General features: G+C 33.6%; 1 protein-coding gene across 1 annotated transcript; it reads right to left on the bottom strand.

Annotated features, from left to right (window-relative positions):
- Positions 1-6,688: 6,688 nt before the first annotated feature.
- On the bottom strand, positions 6,689-12,069 carry LOC127119467 (uncharacterized). The gene is made up of 4 exons (XM_051049700.1): positions 11,284-12,069; positions 7,627-8,205; positions 7,242-7,536; positions 6,689-7,052 (listed from the first exon to the last, which is right to left on the bottom strand). The coding sequence occupies exons 1-4, from the start codon at positions 11,878-11,880 to the stop codon at positions 7,018-7,020; spliced, it is 1,506 nt and encodes a 501-aa protein (XP_050905657.1). The 5' UTR covers positions 11,881-12,069; the 3' UTR covers positions 6,689-7,017.
- Positions 12,070-15,452: the final 3,383 nt, after the last annotated feature.

The raw sequence follows: 15,452 nt of genomic DNA, 5'->3' as shown, positions 1-15,452 counted from the left end.
TCGGCAAAAGGTATGTTGATCTCGAGTTTCTTGAATAATTCTAAGAATTTCTCAAAAAAAAATTCATTGAGATCTTTCTTCTTTGTTCTCGTAGGGAAAGGAAGAATGATCTTTGGTTTTTGTTTCTCTTGCTGGCTTGCCGGCTTCACCACCACTTCTTCAGCATGTTTTGGCTCTTCTCTAATCTCTAAATCAACTTCCAACAACCCATCTTCTTCGACCTTTTCGTCAACTTGTTGTTCATTAGCTCTTCCTTTTCTTGTGACCACTGCTTTAATGTGACTTTGATCACATGGATTAACAACTGTTCCACTGGGAAGCGTGCCAGGTACCTGGGAATTGGAAGCTAACTGTTGAGCAATTTGACCCATCTGAATTTCAAGATTTTTTATGGATGCCGTAGTGTTCTTCTGATTATTTCGAGTCTCCTCTTGGAACTGGATGTTGTGAGCTGCCATCTTTTCAATTGCAATCTCCCAATCTGCCTTTTTAGGGACTTGTTGTTGCTGTTGCTGATATTGGTTTTGATATTGACCTTGTACCTACTGTTGCACATTCCCTTTCTGATCCTTCCATGCAAAGTTAGGATGATTCTTCCACCCCGGATTGTATGTGTTGGAGTAGGGATTGTTTTGCTTTAAAAACTTGATATCTTCTATCTGTTATGGTGTTGCAAAGCAATGAACGGTATTGTGGGGTCCATTACAAATGCCACACACATCGTTTGGTGCCTGTTGCACTTGAGCCACCTTCTGAGCACCTATGTTTAGTGCTTTCAACCTTTTCTCTACCTCTGCAGCCACTGCTTCTTCAATTTTCACATGTTTGTTTGTTTCAAGCTTCAAATCAATAACTGCAGATTTGCTTGACACTCTATCATACAACTCTAGATGCTCATTTGAGGCAATTGCTTCAATTATCTTCTTCGTACCCGTGGCTGTTGCAAAGTTAGCTGAGCCACCAGCTGCTGAATCAAGGATTTGTCTCGTTTGAATTCGGAGACCATTAACAAACATTTGCATCTGCTCAGTTTCATCCATGTTGTGAGTAGGACAAGCCACTAGGATTCTCTTGAATCTTTTATAGGCATCTCCTAGTGACTCACCCTCCTTCTGCTTCAAGTTTAGGATCTCGTATCTTTTTCTCAGTGACACAGATGCGGGAAAATATTCCTGCAAGAATGCCAGCCGGTAAGGAATAGAACCACTCTTCGGCTTCATCTGCTAAAGTGAATGGGAACATACGAAGCCTTATTGCTTCTTCGTTATGTCCAGGCATTTTCAGCGTTGTGCTCATAGTCAAAAACCTTTGGAGATGCTTGTTGGCATCTTCATTCACTCTTCCAGAAAAGGACCGCCTTTCGAGTTGATTAATTGTGCTGGGATGCAGCTGAAATTGTTCTACATTAACCGGTTGGTTGACAATTGTCATACGACCACCCGGAGTGTTGTTTCCACCATAGTCACCGAGAAGTCTCTCTGGTGGTGGTGGTGGTTCTGCAGCCATGACCTCGGGAGTTGTTTCTGCTTCTGAATCTGAATTCTCTGAGTGCACTGAAACAACTTCCTCCTCTGCTTTCTCTGCTAATTCCAGTTTTTCTCTCTTAGCTTGTCACAGTCTAGCGCGAAGAGTTCTTTCTGGATCTGCGTCAAAAGAAAAATCCGCTGAGGCCTTACCTCGCATAAACAAGTTAGACAAATATTAGAATTGAATAACAAGATTGTCACAGATAAAATTTTGGTTGACGAGCAACAAAATTTCAATAGAATAAAAATTAAAATAGGTACTTTGGCAATCCCCGGTAACGGCGCCAAAAACTTGATCGAAAAAATAGCAAGTGTACTATTTTTATCGATGTAGTAATAAGGAGTTTTATTTCCAAGTATCGATCTCAGGGATTGCGTAGGAAATACTTATTTTACTTTGATTCTATTTGAACAAAAAGAGAATGGTTTGGTTGTTTTGGGAATTTTTAACAATAAACACCAAAGATAGTAAAATATAATTGATTAAGATAAAACATGCTAGGGTGAGTGGTTGATTTAACCAGTTATGAATTCAGTCAAGATTTCCTTAATACACATGAAACATTCAATTACCTAACCTCAGAATGTTCTTCCTTAAGTCCTTAAAGAAGAAACTATTAAACTACCAATTCTTACTCAAATGTCCATTCAATAAATCCTTGGTTTTAATCATAAACAATATCAAGGTTTACGGTGATTTACAAAAGTTACTAGTCCTAGATGATGCAATTATAAACCCAATTGTGTGGAAACCCTAACAATCACAATCTTGTTATTGATAGTCATAGATCTAATTGTATTTGTCCGATACAAAAGAATAATAACATCACACAATTGAATTGAAATATGTAACATGGTAATCAGGAAATCATTAGTTCAAATTCATAACATACGATCAAATCAGGACCACCCCCCTAACATTGGGGGTTTAGCCTCTCATAGTATTCAAAGAAATCATAGTATGAAAATTAAACATTACAAAGAACTAGGAGATTTTGATCTTCAATGGTCGATGCCCTTGAATCTCGCCGTCTTCAAATCCTCCGTAGTAGCTATCTTTTCAGTGCAGTCTTTTCTTTCGTACGTCAAAAAGTGTCTTTTCCTTTCTCTCCCAAGTCTTCTAATAGTTTCAGATGGATTTTCTCCCAGCAAAAAGTCCAAAATACCCTTAATGAGCAGAATAGATCCACATGACAAAAAGTGAAGTTTCTTAGCCGCGCCCATCAACACGGGCCGTGTGGATTCACACGGGTGCCCGTGTGTGCTCTCCAACATGAGTGTTTTCAGAGCAAGCTACAGAGGCATCAACACGGGCCGTGTGGATTCACACGGGTGCCCGTGTTAACCCTCTGTTTTTCCTCTCTGAGCTTTCTTTTCCTGACAAACAACACGGGCCGTGTTGTTGCACACGGGGGCCGTGTTAACCTGATGTATCTTCATATTTTTGCCTTTCTGAGCATCCAACAATCAACTATTAGTTCTTTTAAACCTGTGCAACAACCTGTAACAATAATACTACCAAATCGAAGCATAAAAGAGACTTTTTGACATAAACATGTAATAAAATGAAATGCGATAACAAACTAACAAAACATGATAAGTGACTATGAAACAACTATAAACAACCACAAATCTTACCAAAGTGATGAAAATATGTAGGATCAAAGGTGGGAATTCAATGGAAATGGTGACCGATCATATAGTCAGAAGTGGCAACTAAGAGAAAACGTTTAGGTGAACATGGTGATTATGTGGATAATTCTAATCTCTTCATTTCAATTTAGGTTGCGTCTATTTGAGACAGGTTCTCTACGTGTGGTTTTCATGAGGCTCCTCGATTTGATTTGTTCTTGTCAGTCGTAGTCAACAGGTTTAATAGAGTTCCTTCGATGCGAAGTTCCTTAATGGCTTCGTCGGCGTTAGGAGGTTTAACATCTAGAGAAAGCTCAAATGTGGTGTTGAGATAGAGCTGAAGCAGCCAGAAAGGTCCAAATAGCAATAAGCCATCTTTAGGTTGGATATTCCTTAAGACTTCAGTTACTAACCCTAGGGATTCATAGAGGGATCCTAGGATAAATTGGCTAAGGAAAACGTATTTTCCTTCATGTAGTTGGTTGGCTAAAGTGATATATCTCTTCGTCACCTTTAAAGACCTACAATAGAAAATACACCTCGACAACCACAACGCAAGAAAGGTGATGTGCTCTTCGTCCGAAACTTCATCGTCGTCAGCGGCATGGTAATCCTTAATATATTTGCTAAAATTGGCACGATTATCATTGGCATTTATGGTATCTTAGTCACTCTCGTTTGGGTCGAAGGTTTCACCAGTTGGGAGAAGGCCAGTGATGGCTACCACGTCAAAAAAAGTGGGTGTCACCATCCCACAGGGGAGTTGAAAGGTATTAGTTGTGATTTCCCAAAAGTACAAGGAAGCGACCAACATATTTTGGCAGTAGGCGGGGACCGGTTCTCGATAATTGAATAAGGTCAAAAATACCTTTTTCCTTTCGTAATTCACTCTTTTTTCCCTCAATCTTGTTAAGCCAAAGGATCTAGTCCTCGTTTTTCGTAGTTGGGGGAGGTGAACGAAAGACACGCAAAGAAGTGGTCATGTACTCTATGTTTAAAGGTCCTATAACACTAATGATAGGTTTGGTCCTATGGTAAGAAGGGAAAATATCCTTGATGTTGGTAAGATCTGCAGAAGGGTCATACATGGGATCCATAAGTGCATGAGTTTTTTCAGAGATAAATTAAGGAATTATTACCTGGGATTTTTAAATGCATAGTTTTTCCTCATAGCTGGGAGGTTCAGGAACATACTCTTAGTTCCCAATAACAGTAACACAGGGGAGCATGTTTGCCATTGGGAGAGAATCCTTGGTAGCTTTGGTGTTCTTGGATTTGGATGTCGTTGTTGTGAATTTAAGATTTCTGAGAGGTTTTTGAAAGAAGAAGCTTTGAAATGGAAGTTCTGAAGACAGTGAAGGAAAAGAGAAGAAAAGTGAAGGAAATTCCATTTATAGTGAAGAAGAAAAAGGCTCTTCAGTCCTTACACTTGACAAATGGCGTGAATTAGGTGGCACATGTCATTTCCTTAGAGGGAGGATCGAAATAATCTGATGCACGTAGTCACGCCACCCTACGAAGGCGGAGCTATGATGATGAAAGTTATGGGATAGTGGGAAACACATGTTTTCAAGGTGACGGTTGATGGAAAGGTTATGATGATTATGATGTTAACCCAATAAGCTGAATAGTGTTAAAGAAGGTAAAAAAGCCCTTATCTCCTAGTCCGTCGAAAGAGGCCTTTTTGGGGGAAATTTGTTAGTCGGAATTTTCGACAAGGAAAAATACCTCAGCAACAGGTCAAAGTTAGAGACATATTGACTTTTGATGACATGCACGTAGTTTGAAGTCTCAGGCGAAAAGAAATTGGGACTTAGTATTTTTGGGAATATTGTGGAAACATTTCGATAACAAAGATTCTCGGTAGCATCAAGTGCGTCGAATGAGAGGTTATTTGGGTGCGCAGATGTTACGTTCAAATATAGATAACTACTTTTAGGTTCCATTCTCAAGGACACGTGGAGAAAATGTTCAAGCGGAGGGCATACATGTTTCTGCGTGGCGAAAGTTGAAGATATGAATGTTGGAAGCAGTTTTTCGTACTACTATATATAGGAGTTTCATTTGTAGAATTCAAATTGAAGATACAGATCAAGAAAGTGAAATTTCAGTTATTTGTGGAGACATATCAATGGGTAAAACCCTCGATAAAAGAAAAAGATGTTGTATATGAATCAGTTACATATTATTCTGAATTATATATATCCGTGGGATTATTTTGGAAAAACAGTCGGGATATCCAAGAACAAATTATTTTTATTGGAAACATTCCTCTAATGAATTTCCTGGGAACTTTTATAGTAAATGGAATATACATAATAGTAATCAATCAAATATTGCAATGCCCCAATATCTATTATCGGTCAGAATTGGACCATAACGAAATTTCAGTCTATAGTGGCACAATAATATCAGATTGGGGAGGAAGATTACAGATTATACATTAAATTACTATAGTATATTTTTTCTTTATTCTGGCCAATTATTGCATTTATTTGACTGATCCACAAACTGCGAAAGTCCCTTTTTTTCCTATCTCTATCCTGCTGAGACGAAACCAAAGCTTTTATTCTCTGTTGTAAAATAGTTCGAGTACGGTTTGAACGAGCTCCACGAAAGCTTGGTGTACTTTTTATTCTCCGTTTTCGAGCGATGGATCCAGTTGTTCATTTCATTACAGAATCTTCCTTACACTCAAAGTACAAGCGCTAAGAGAAAAGAGTTTTCATTGAGAGAATGTATGAACCTTGAAACACCACTTTTCACTTTAATGCAAAGTCTTTCAATTTAATTTACATTTCTTGTACAGTTACTTTCATCCATACATCACTAGCATTTTCTTTTACTACTGCAACATTATTGCTTTATTATTGTCGAGATTACATCTCTATGCTTTTCTTTAGAACTGTTTTCGACCCAGTCGAGACCATATATTTTTCATAGAAAACTACAAGTCGATTCAACTTGTTACCTTTAATTAAATGAGATTAACGATTGTTTACGAAATTTCAATATAAACAGTAAGACAATCATTCTTCAATAATATTTTCTTATTCTCGGTTGAAGATAAGAAATATTTCTACATGTTAATTCGAACACTTAAAAAGTAGTTTAATATTTTTTTTCTTCACATAGCTTATACTTGGTTCATTTTAGTTCTTCATTTCTTTTTCAACGTTTGCAAACCCAACCCAGGAGAATTTTAATTAGGTCATGATATTACCTTTCATCTTATCTCAAAAATGAAAATGGAATCAAGCATTTCTTTCTTCTTATTTCTGAAATATTAGTTCAATCCATTGGAGTTATTCAAATCTTCATCTTATCCCAAAAATGAAAATGGAATCAAGCATTTCTTTCTTCTTATTTCTGAAATATTAATTCAATCCATACTTGTTTTGAGTTATTCAAATCAAGCCGGGCTTATATATAATTAACACTTTTCCTCATTACATTTTAACACAGATTTTAATACTTCAGAGGCAACTAATTAGAATAAAATGAATACTGATAAAAAAGTGCTTCTAGACTTCAGATGTAAAGCATAAATTTATATATACATATGCCTTAGAGTATATTACAAAACCATCGAACAACACTAAATTAATCCAATCAAAAAGTCTATAAACAAAAGCACCATCAGAATTGCCTATCCTATTCATTCATGAATGGTAATTGCTGTAGTACTTACGATCCATTTCCATCACTGTTTTAAGATGCTTCCATAGGAATCTGATGAATAAATGCAATGGACTAGTACAAAACATTCTCAAATCATAACTGTTTTCACATATTACACTCACAAGCTTGAACCAGTATGTAGCATGTACAAAGGTTGTGTGTTGCAAAATTTGGCTTCTCAAAGCAAACCTTGTGCCTCCAACTCTGTTGCCACTGAAACACAAAAAAAGAAAACAAAATTAAGTAAATGATGTCTAAAACACAATACAAGCACTCAAATTAGAACAGCCAATATCCAATAACTCATCAATGGTTCCTACCAATTTGTTTTATTTAGGATGATGCAAGTTCAGAAGCAATAGACTAGACTAATCAATCAAAAAGGGGAAAACAAACTCTCACCTTTTGAGAAGGGAAGAACCAAAACAACATGCATAGTGACATTGTTTGGAGGAAGCTGCAAGCGAAGAGGATACAGTTTTCCATTCAAAGGACTCTTATTACACACAATGATTCCCTCTAGTCCTGTCTCTTCCTCAAACTTCTTTCTCAAATCATCAACTCCATTCCCTTTGAAAATCAAAGAATATCCTTCCACACCTTCATCACTCACCTCTCTATCATCTTCAGCAACATGGTAATATATAACCCTACCCTCTTTCGTCTTTGGAGAGACACCAACACTCAATTCATTAGACTGCAAACAAAACCAAACACAATTAAAACAAAGCTTAACCAAAACAAACCAGTTAAAAAAATTGAAACTTTTTCAAAGAACATAGCATACCTGTTGCCTAGAAAAGCTTGCAGAAACAGTAGGCACAACAACAGCAGGTGAAGGCGTGTTGTTGTTTTCAAAAGCTGGATCCGAACCATGTTTACTAACATTAATCTCAACAACATCAACATCCCACAAAATCCAATCCTGAGTAACAGTTCTATGAGGAATATCATGCGTCACAGTATTCCTCCACGGTGGCAACCCACCGTTCCCTCTAAGAAAATTCCCATACCGTGTCTTCAGCTTCACACGAACACCGTCTCTAACGGGCTCCCATTCAACAGACGAATCGATTGTATTTGGAAGTGTTTGAAGAACTTTGCGACCCGTCATGCCGAGAAGGAAAGGCTGGTCGGAAGCTGTGAGGTATTTGCCGTAACAGCTTTTGAGACGGATAACGTTGTCGTAATCTGGGACATACTCGACTGTCCATTTAGCGTTTTTTGAGGAACCGTTTCTGTGTTGTGTGACGGACTCTTCATCTTCTTCTGCTAGAAGGTATTTGTCGTGGTGGCTTTTGAGACGGACTGCTTTTGCTCTGTGGAAGAAGTCCATTCCAGTTCGTAGCTTGTTGGGTTTTGTTGTCTGCATATTGAAATGTAAGAAAAGAAAACGAGGTTAGCAGTGTGATTGAAATCGAAAGTTTTGGATAGAACAAGAGGATTTGTGTTGAGGTGTGGAAGAGTGGGTGGTGGGTTTATATACGTGGATGAAAAGGTGTGGTGCGTTAAGTTAAGTTTTTTTGGGGGGTGAAAAGTTGTGGTGGTACAGTCAGAAGTGGCAACTGAGAGAACACGTTTAGGTGAACGTGGTGATTGCGTGGATAATACTAGTACTACTCTCTTCGGTTCAATTTAGGTTGCGTCTGTTTGAGACAGGTTCTACATGTGGTTTTCATGAGTAATGTTCACTGTTTTAATTAGTTACTCTTGAGATGGTAATAAAATTTATGGCGGTTTGGAATAGTTTTACTAAACTGATAGTAATATCTGACCATTAATGAGTTAATTTGATGAGATTATAAACTTTACTTTTGAATAAAACAATACAATGGTTATGATTCATACCGACATAAAGTTGACACCTAGTCTCATATAGATATGGCAAGTATTTATTAATAAAATGATTTTGGCAAATTCATTGATGAGATGTAATAATGGAAGTTGAAAGAATGCAATTTGTCGGGTTGCGGTTGCCTTGGCGTGTTTGTTTATATCAAAGAAATGAAGGGGATATTTGGTTTATGCCTCTGCTTTTTCATTTTCTTTCTCCAGTGTCGTTTTCAAATATAAAAGTAAATAGCAAGAGAGACCTATACGAGAATGAAAAGAAACAATACGTGAGGTTGAAGCTATGAAGCGTGGGCACTGCATAGTAACAACAAATGCCACCCAAATGCATGAAACTAACGTATACACTAAATATTAGTAGTACTAAAAAGATATTTTTGGGAAAATTACAATCTTGTAAGGATACCTGGCATAGATACATGGATTTCAATTAGATAGTGTTTTGTCCATGGTATGATTTGATAAGAAAATTGAATTGAAAGTAAACTGTTTTAATTTACTTAAAACCAATTTGATATATCATTTAAAAAATTTAGACTGTATCACAATACCGAACTATTTATTAAAAAATAGAATTATTAAACTATTTTTTTTAAATTTAAAATTATTTTTCATTGTCAATTTTAATTCGATTCAATTTCAATTTCGATTTTTTTATCATATGGTTCAATTCTAAAACCGTTAATACAATATGATTCAATTCGATTATTTCAACTTCAATTTAATTCAATTCGACGGTTCAATTCGGTTTACAGTTTTTTTAACACCCCCTACAATTACATGTATTCATCATACAAAGAATATTCTTGTTGAATCCATATTCAATAGTCATATTTCTACTATGTATTTTCTACTCAATTTTTTTAAATTAGAATATTAATCATCAATTCTAAATGTAATTTTCAATATCTCATAACTTTTTTTGTATATTTTTTTGAATATTTTAAAAGTTTAAATTATTGTGACAGAAAAAATATTACTAAAATTTAATATGGCCATTATATCTTTTACTTGATTTAGTCTAACGTCATTAATTCACTCGTCCTTATTTCTATTTTAGCTAGGAACTATTATCTCTATTTCTAGGAAATTCAATTGTATAAAAAGTCTTTCTTATATTCTCATTTGTCTGTTAGTGATTTCATTTTTAAAAAATCTTAAGATTAGCCTTTGTGACGCTTCTATGCATATTGTCTTTTGAAAGTGTCTAAAAATGAGCTGCAATACAAAACTTTAAACTTTTTTTATTAGTTTGTAGTTAAATAGAACTTTATAATAATAAATATTTCGCAGTTAAATCTTGACTAAATAAAATTGATAATTAGTTTATTATGATTGAATTATAATTGTTAATAATTTTACATCATACATTATGTCTTAACATATTTTTTATAAATAGAGATAATTATCATCCTATCTATAAATTTTCAATCACTTTTCTTAAGAATAACTAACCTACCCATAAACTTAAAAAGAAAATAAGAACAAATCACTCTGTATGCACAATACAAAGAACATCTGGGTATCATTTCATTTACCTACCAAAGAAGGTCTATAACTCCCAACAAATATACGTGTAAAACAATTTCTTTAAGTGGTTAAGAAAAATACTTTTTTAGATAGTGTTATGATTTGAATATCGTTCAAAAAATAATGGTATCTAAACACGTTTATAATCCAAGTGACCAAAAACTACAACAATGGAGAACTTCAATACAATTTCAAGAATATTCAAAATAACGTTCTTCTCATATATGATTCAATAGTAGAAACAAGAAAACATCTAATGCTATAACCTTATATTCAGTTTTATTTTTCGTTACATCATATGTTCAATGTCTTTAAAAGATATACTATATCAACCACGGTGCGTTTATCGTTGTGAAAACAATTTGTGTGTGACGTGTGTTATCGCATTTTCTTTAGTGGAAAATAGTTGGTGAAAGCACCGAACAAATAGGAATGGCTCTTATCATGTTAAATGAGGCCATTTAAATCATCACCATCATGTTATAAAATATGGAAAAGATTCATTTCTTTGGAGCAAACATATCTATGAGATGGTAAAGATTAATATCATGTTAAATGATTTGATTTAAATCACCACCATCATGTTTATACTATAATATATTTAACAAAGACAAAAAAAAAATAATAATGATTAAAATATAAAAATATGAGAAAATGAATGATACCCTTGAGATTAATGACTATCATGTATTCCGCTAAATCAGACTAAATATTTTAAAATATTTGTATAACATGATAGTGTAAACTGTCATCAATGACAATCATACATTCCTCCAAATTAAACTAAAAATTTTAAAATACTTATATGATATCACAAAATAATATACTTTTATTGAATGACATTATAATTTTTTTTTAAACAATTAACCATATTCTTTCAGATTTTAATGATACCATTATTGATTTATTAACATATTTATATCTAGTTTGCTGCTGAAATACACCGCGAAATAGAAAAGGCCGCGGTTTTCATTCAACATTGGAATTTTCAAAACCTAAATAAAATTCAATTAACCCCAATAAAAGAACAAAATTAAAATAATAAATATAAAGAAAAACGCACCTGAAAATTCTCTGTTGCCGGCGGTGACGAAAGGGAGAAAACAGACATCGGAGACTCCGTATCAGAGCTAAAAGAAACATCATCAGAAGCAAAAGACGATAACAATCTCTCAAAAACTATTTCATTCATATTCTCTTCCATCACAGCTTCAACATCCCATAGAACACAATCCTGTTTCACAGAACCAAAAAAATCATCCGTCGTCACGCTGTTCCTCCACGGCGGCGCTCCGCCGTTTCCCTTTAAATACTTCCCACACCAACTCCTCAACTTTATCTGAAACCCATCCCTTATCGGTTCCCACTCGTTTCTTCCATCTACTAAACCTTCATCTAACTCCGTCAATATAACCGTTTTTCCCGTCACGCCTAACCGAAACGGTATTTCCGTTGCCGTTAAGTATTTTCCGTTATAGCTCTTTAACCGTATCACGTGACGACGATTCTCTACTTCTTCAACCGTCCATTCAGCTCTTCTAACTGTTCCGTTTCTGCTCTGACGGATTTTGATTTTGCTGATTTTGTCGTCGTCGACTATTAGGTACTTATCTAAATGGCTTCGAAGCTTAATCACTTTTGATTTATTGAAAAACTCCATGATTAAATTGATTAAGTGAAGCTTAATCAATTATAATTTTTACTTTTTGAACTAATTAATCAACTATAATCTATAGTTATTATAAGATGTGGTTTTTTTCTTTTGGTGTTGTGTTGTATCGTTAACACAAGTTTGGCAAGAGGTGATTAGCGAAGAGAGGACACTTGAATTGCTTGGTTTTATACGTCTCTTTTTGAGTCTGAGCTTTGAAATGCATATATATGAATTTTCTTTATTCTTACTTGAAATTTTTAATATTTTAAATTTTTATTCGGAACCTTGTAGAGAATAAATTTGGAATTTAATTCATTTAAATAACATTTTGACAATATAATTCAAGGGATTGGCGGGATGCACGTCTGATTGGTTGATAATGTAAAAATATTTTATAGTCTTTTTTCTCATAATTCAATTAAAGTTTAATATATCCTTAAGTGACATTATTCTATAAGGATAAATATTAATAGAATTTAAAGTTTAAAAAAGTGAAGCACAATATGATATGACTCAGTATTTGAGTTTCCACGTTTACTTTTAGAAAGACAACATGCTTTTGTTTGATAAAAAAGATAATCCCTCCTTCCCAAATAATTGTTGCTTTTTGAAAAAATATTAGTCCTACAATATTTTAAAAAATTTCAATGCAATTTTAATTTTTATCTTTTAATTATATTAATATTTTTAATTTATTATTTTTTAACTTAATATTAATGTTAATGATAGTTTAAAAAAGGAAATTAATTATTAAAAAATTATATTATCAATTTATCATCATCACTCGTTTATATTACTTTATATATTTTAAAATAAAAGTTAAACTTGTTTCAGTATCCAACGTCTATTATTAACTGATTGAGTAAAATTATTTTACACTATCAATGTATTTTAATTAAATTTTTAAAAAAAATACTATTTTCTTTTAATTTATTATATTTTTTTAATATGTGCAAAAGTCAATATGATACTTTATTTTAAGATGGAGAGAAGAATACCTAACAAAAGAATTTAAAATTAATGTGTTTCCCACGGAATAGACTAAGATGAGAGACTGAGAATACAAGAACTTAGAATTGAAACTTGAAATTACGTAGAAACTGTGGTTGGTTTCTGGACGTTGAAAATCTAATACTATTATATTTTTATATACTTGGAAATTGTGATTTGTTTCAATGTATGTTTATGCCTATTAGAATTTTTTTTTTTTTTTAAATCAAGAAACGTAAAATGTTAAAAAGCGTAGTTAAATTCAAAAAAGAGATAAGTAAATTAAAAAATAAATAAATTAATTTGTATTGATTCAATAATAAGATGATTATTATACATGATTCATTTTATATAATGATTATGATTAAATAACAAACATTGATTAATTTGTAACAAAATTAATTTAAAATGAGATATAACCAATATAACAATTAACATAAGTAACTCTAACGTAAAAACACAAATAATAATAATAATAATAATAATAATAATAATAATATTAATAATAATAATAATAAAATTATTTAGAAAATGTTTCGTTAAAGAATTAGAAATGTGTAATGAAGTGGTGAAATGAAGTCATGGTATGGCGGAGAAAGTTTTTAGTACGACACTGAAGAGGTAGTTACACCTACAAGATTAACATTCCAAAATTCAAGTCAATTAATGAGTAAAAAATAGTATGTAAGTGAGAATGAATTAAATACCTGAAAGAACACAATGAATTGAATACCTGAAAGAACACATTTTGATCTTTATATAGTATGGATGGTTGAAACTGCTCGCATGTGATTCGACACCTTCTGCGGATGGTCGTTCGATTAGATATCAACGGTGAGAGATGTGATTGAGAGCGTGATCATGTGTCATCGACAGAGATGATGGTCCACCTATTCAGTGTGTCTTCTGTAACACCATAAACGCCGAAACTTATATTAAATGAATTATGCAACATATTTAGGATGCTACTCTCAATTAACATGCATACTTCACATTTAAATCAAAATACTCGCGGCAGAATTTCAAATTAGAGAAAAGGGATGATGCACTGACAGTGTAAATTTATTTTACACTGTCAACCAATGACGACCATGCATCCCGCCAAGTCAGACTGGAAATTTTAAAATACCTGTATGACATGGCAAAATGGTATATTCCTATTGGATGACAGTGTAAAACGTTTTTACACTGTCAGTGCATCACCATTAAACCCTTCACATTAATGATGATAAACTTCAAATATCTCAACAATTTTAAATGTTAAATCAAAATATCACCATCTAATGATTAACTCAACAATAAAATAAAATAAGATATCCCGTTCCCGATTTTACAGATTAGAGCATTTAACCGACTAAAAACGATAAACGATAAAGTAAATATAGATGAACTCCAAGGCCCTCTTCCAACTCATAACACCTATTACTCTTGTTCCTGAGTATCTGTACACATCGTACATCAACACACAAACAACATAACAAAGGGCTATGGATACGCTCAAATATGTTAGTGGTGTTAAATATCAGGAAGGGTATCATAAACAACAACAACAATAACAACAACAATCATCAACAGGTAATGTATTCACACGACAATCATCAATTCACAAATGCAAACGTGTATGCAATGTGACGACACCTCGATCTATATGCATGTGGTATCAACTCAATGGTTCTTCATACGAACCGAGTCTTAACATCTGAACTTTGAGCCCCCTCATTTGAGCTTCGGACAAGTCACTCGTCCCCTCATCTGAACTCATGACTCACCTCTTTCACAACAACGACAACATATGATGTATGGCATACGATAATGCAATGACAACAACACAATAATGATTGCAACCCCACATATAATTGTAAACAATCATGCATTTAAACACATCAACACTAGTTCCACTTTGAACTACGTATCTCAACAATCATTAAAAAATATTTACAACACTTTACATAATTATACTTGCATTTCACAACATATATTCATACATTGAATAAACATCCACATATCACTCAATCATATTAATTCATCTTATTACATGCTTCATCACTAATTCATTTATTTACAACGATTAACCGTTCACTCTTTATTGTTAACCATTACGTAATAGGTAAAAAAATTAAGTTTAACATATTCCAGTACCCATCTGGCCTTTTAATACATCATTATGGAGTATTCATACACATCAGTTTTCCAACACTTCAAACTGTATCTCAAGCGGATTCACGAAACTCAAGTAATAATAAAAACAATATTTTGGCCCAATTTGTCTTTCTGATTCGAATCAAGTGCAAAATATGATTAGAATAAAATCAGGCAAGAGCTATCTACAAGGCTATGATTTGAATCAAAAATCACAATGTAAACCTCTGATTCGAATCAAATCAGCATGAATTGCTTTTCTGCATAATTTTCACGGGAATTTCACTCCTAAGCTCTTTTTTTTCAACCTAGACCTATCCCAACTTCAATTTTGAACATGAGTAACCGCACCTACTCATATAACATCAAACACATCAATTACCACATATAATTGGCATATTAACATCAATTTATCACATCAATTACAATAATTGGGCATAATCCACACA

The sequence above is a fragment of the Lathyrus oleraceus genome, chromosome 2, assembly GCF_024323335.1.
Source record: "Lathyrus oleraceus cultivar Zhongwan6 chromosome 2, CAAS_Psat_ZW6_1.0, whole genome shotgun sequence".
NCBI classification, from domain to species: Eukaryota; Viridiplantae; Streptophyta; class Magnoliopsida; order Fabales; family Fabaceae; genus Lathyrus; species Lathyrus oleraceus.
The sequence above is the reverse complement of the archived record's forward strand: the minus strand, read 5'-3'. Positions and strand labels throughout refer to the sequence as shown.

Bases quoted from the DNA above. Each gene is read 5' to 3' on its own strand.
- LOC127119467 (XM_051049700.1), bottom strand. From the start codon at position 11,880: ATGGAGTTTTTCAATAAATCAAAAGTGATTAAGCTTCGAAGCCATTTA. The intron at 7,537-7,626 runs GTATGCTATGTT...TTTTGTTTGCAG, and splicing joins CAAGCTTTTCTAGGCAACAG to TCTAATGAATTGAGTGTTGG. The intron at 7,053-7,241 runs GTGAGAGTTTGT...TTTGTGTTTCAG, and splicing joins GGTTCTTCCCTTCTCAAAAG to TGGCAACAGAGTTGGAGGCA.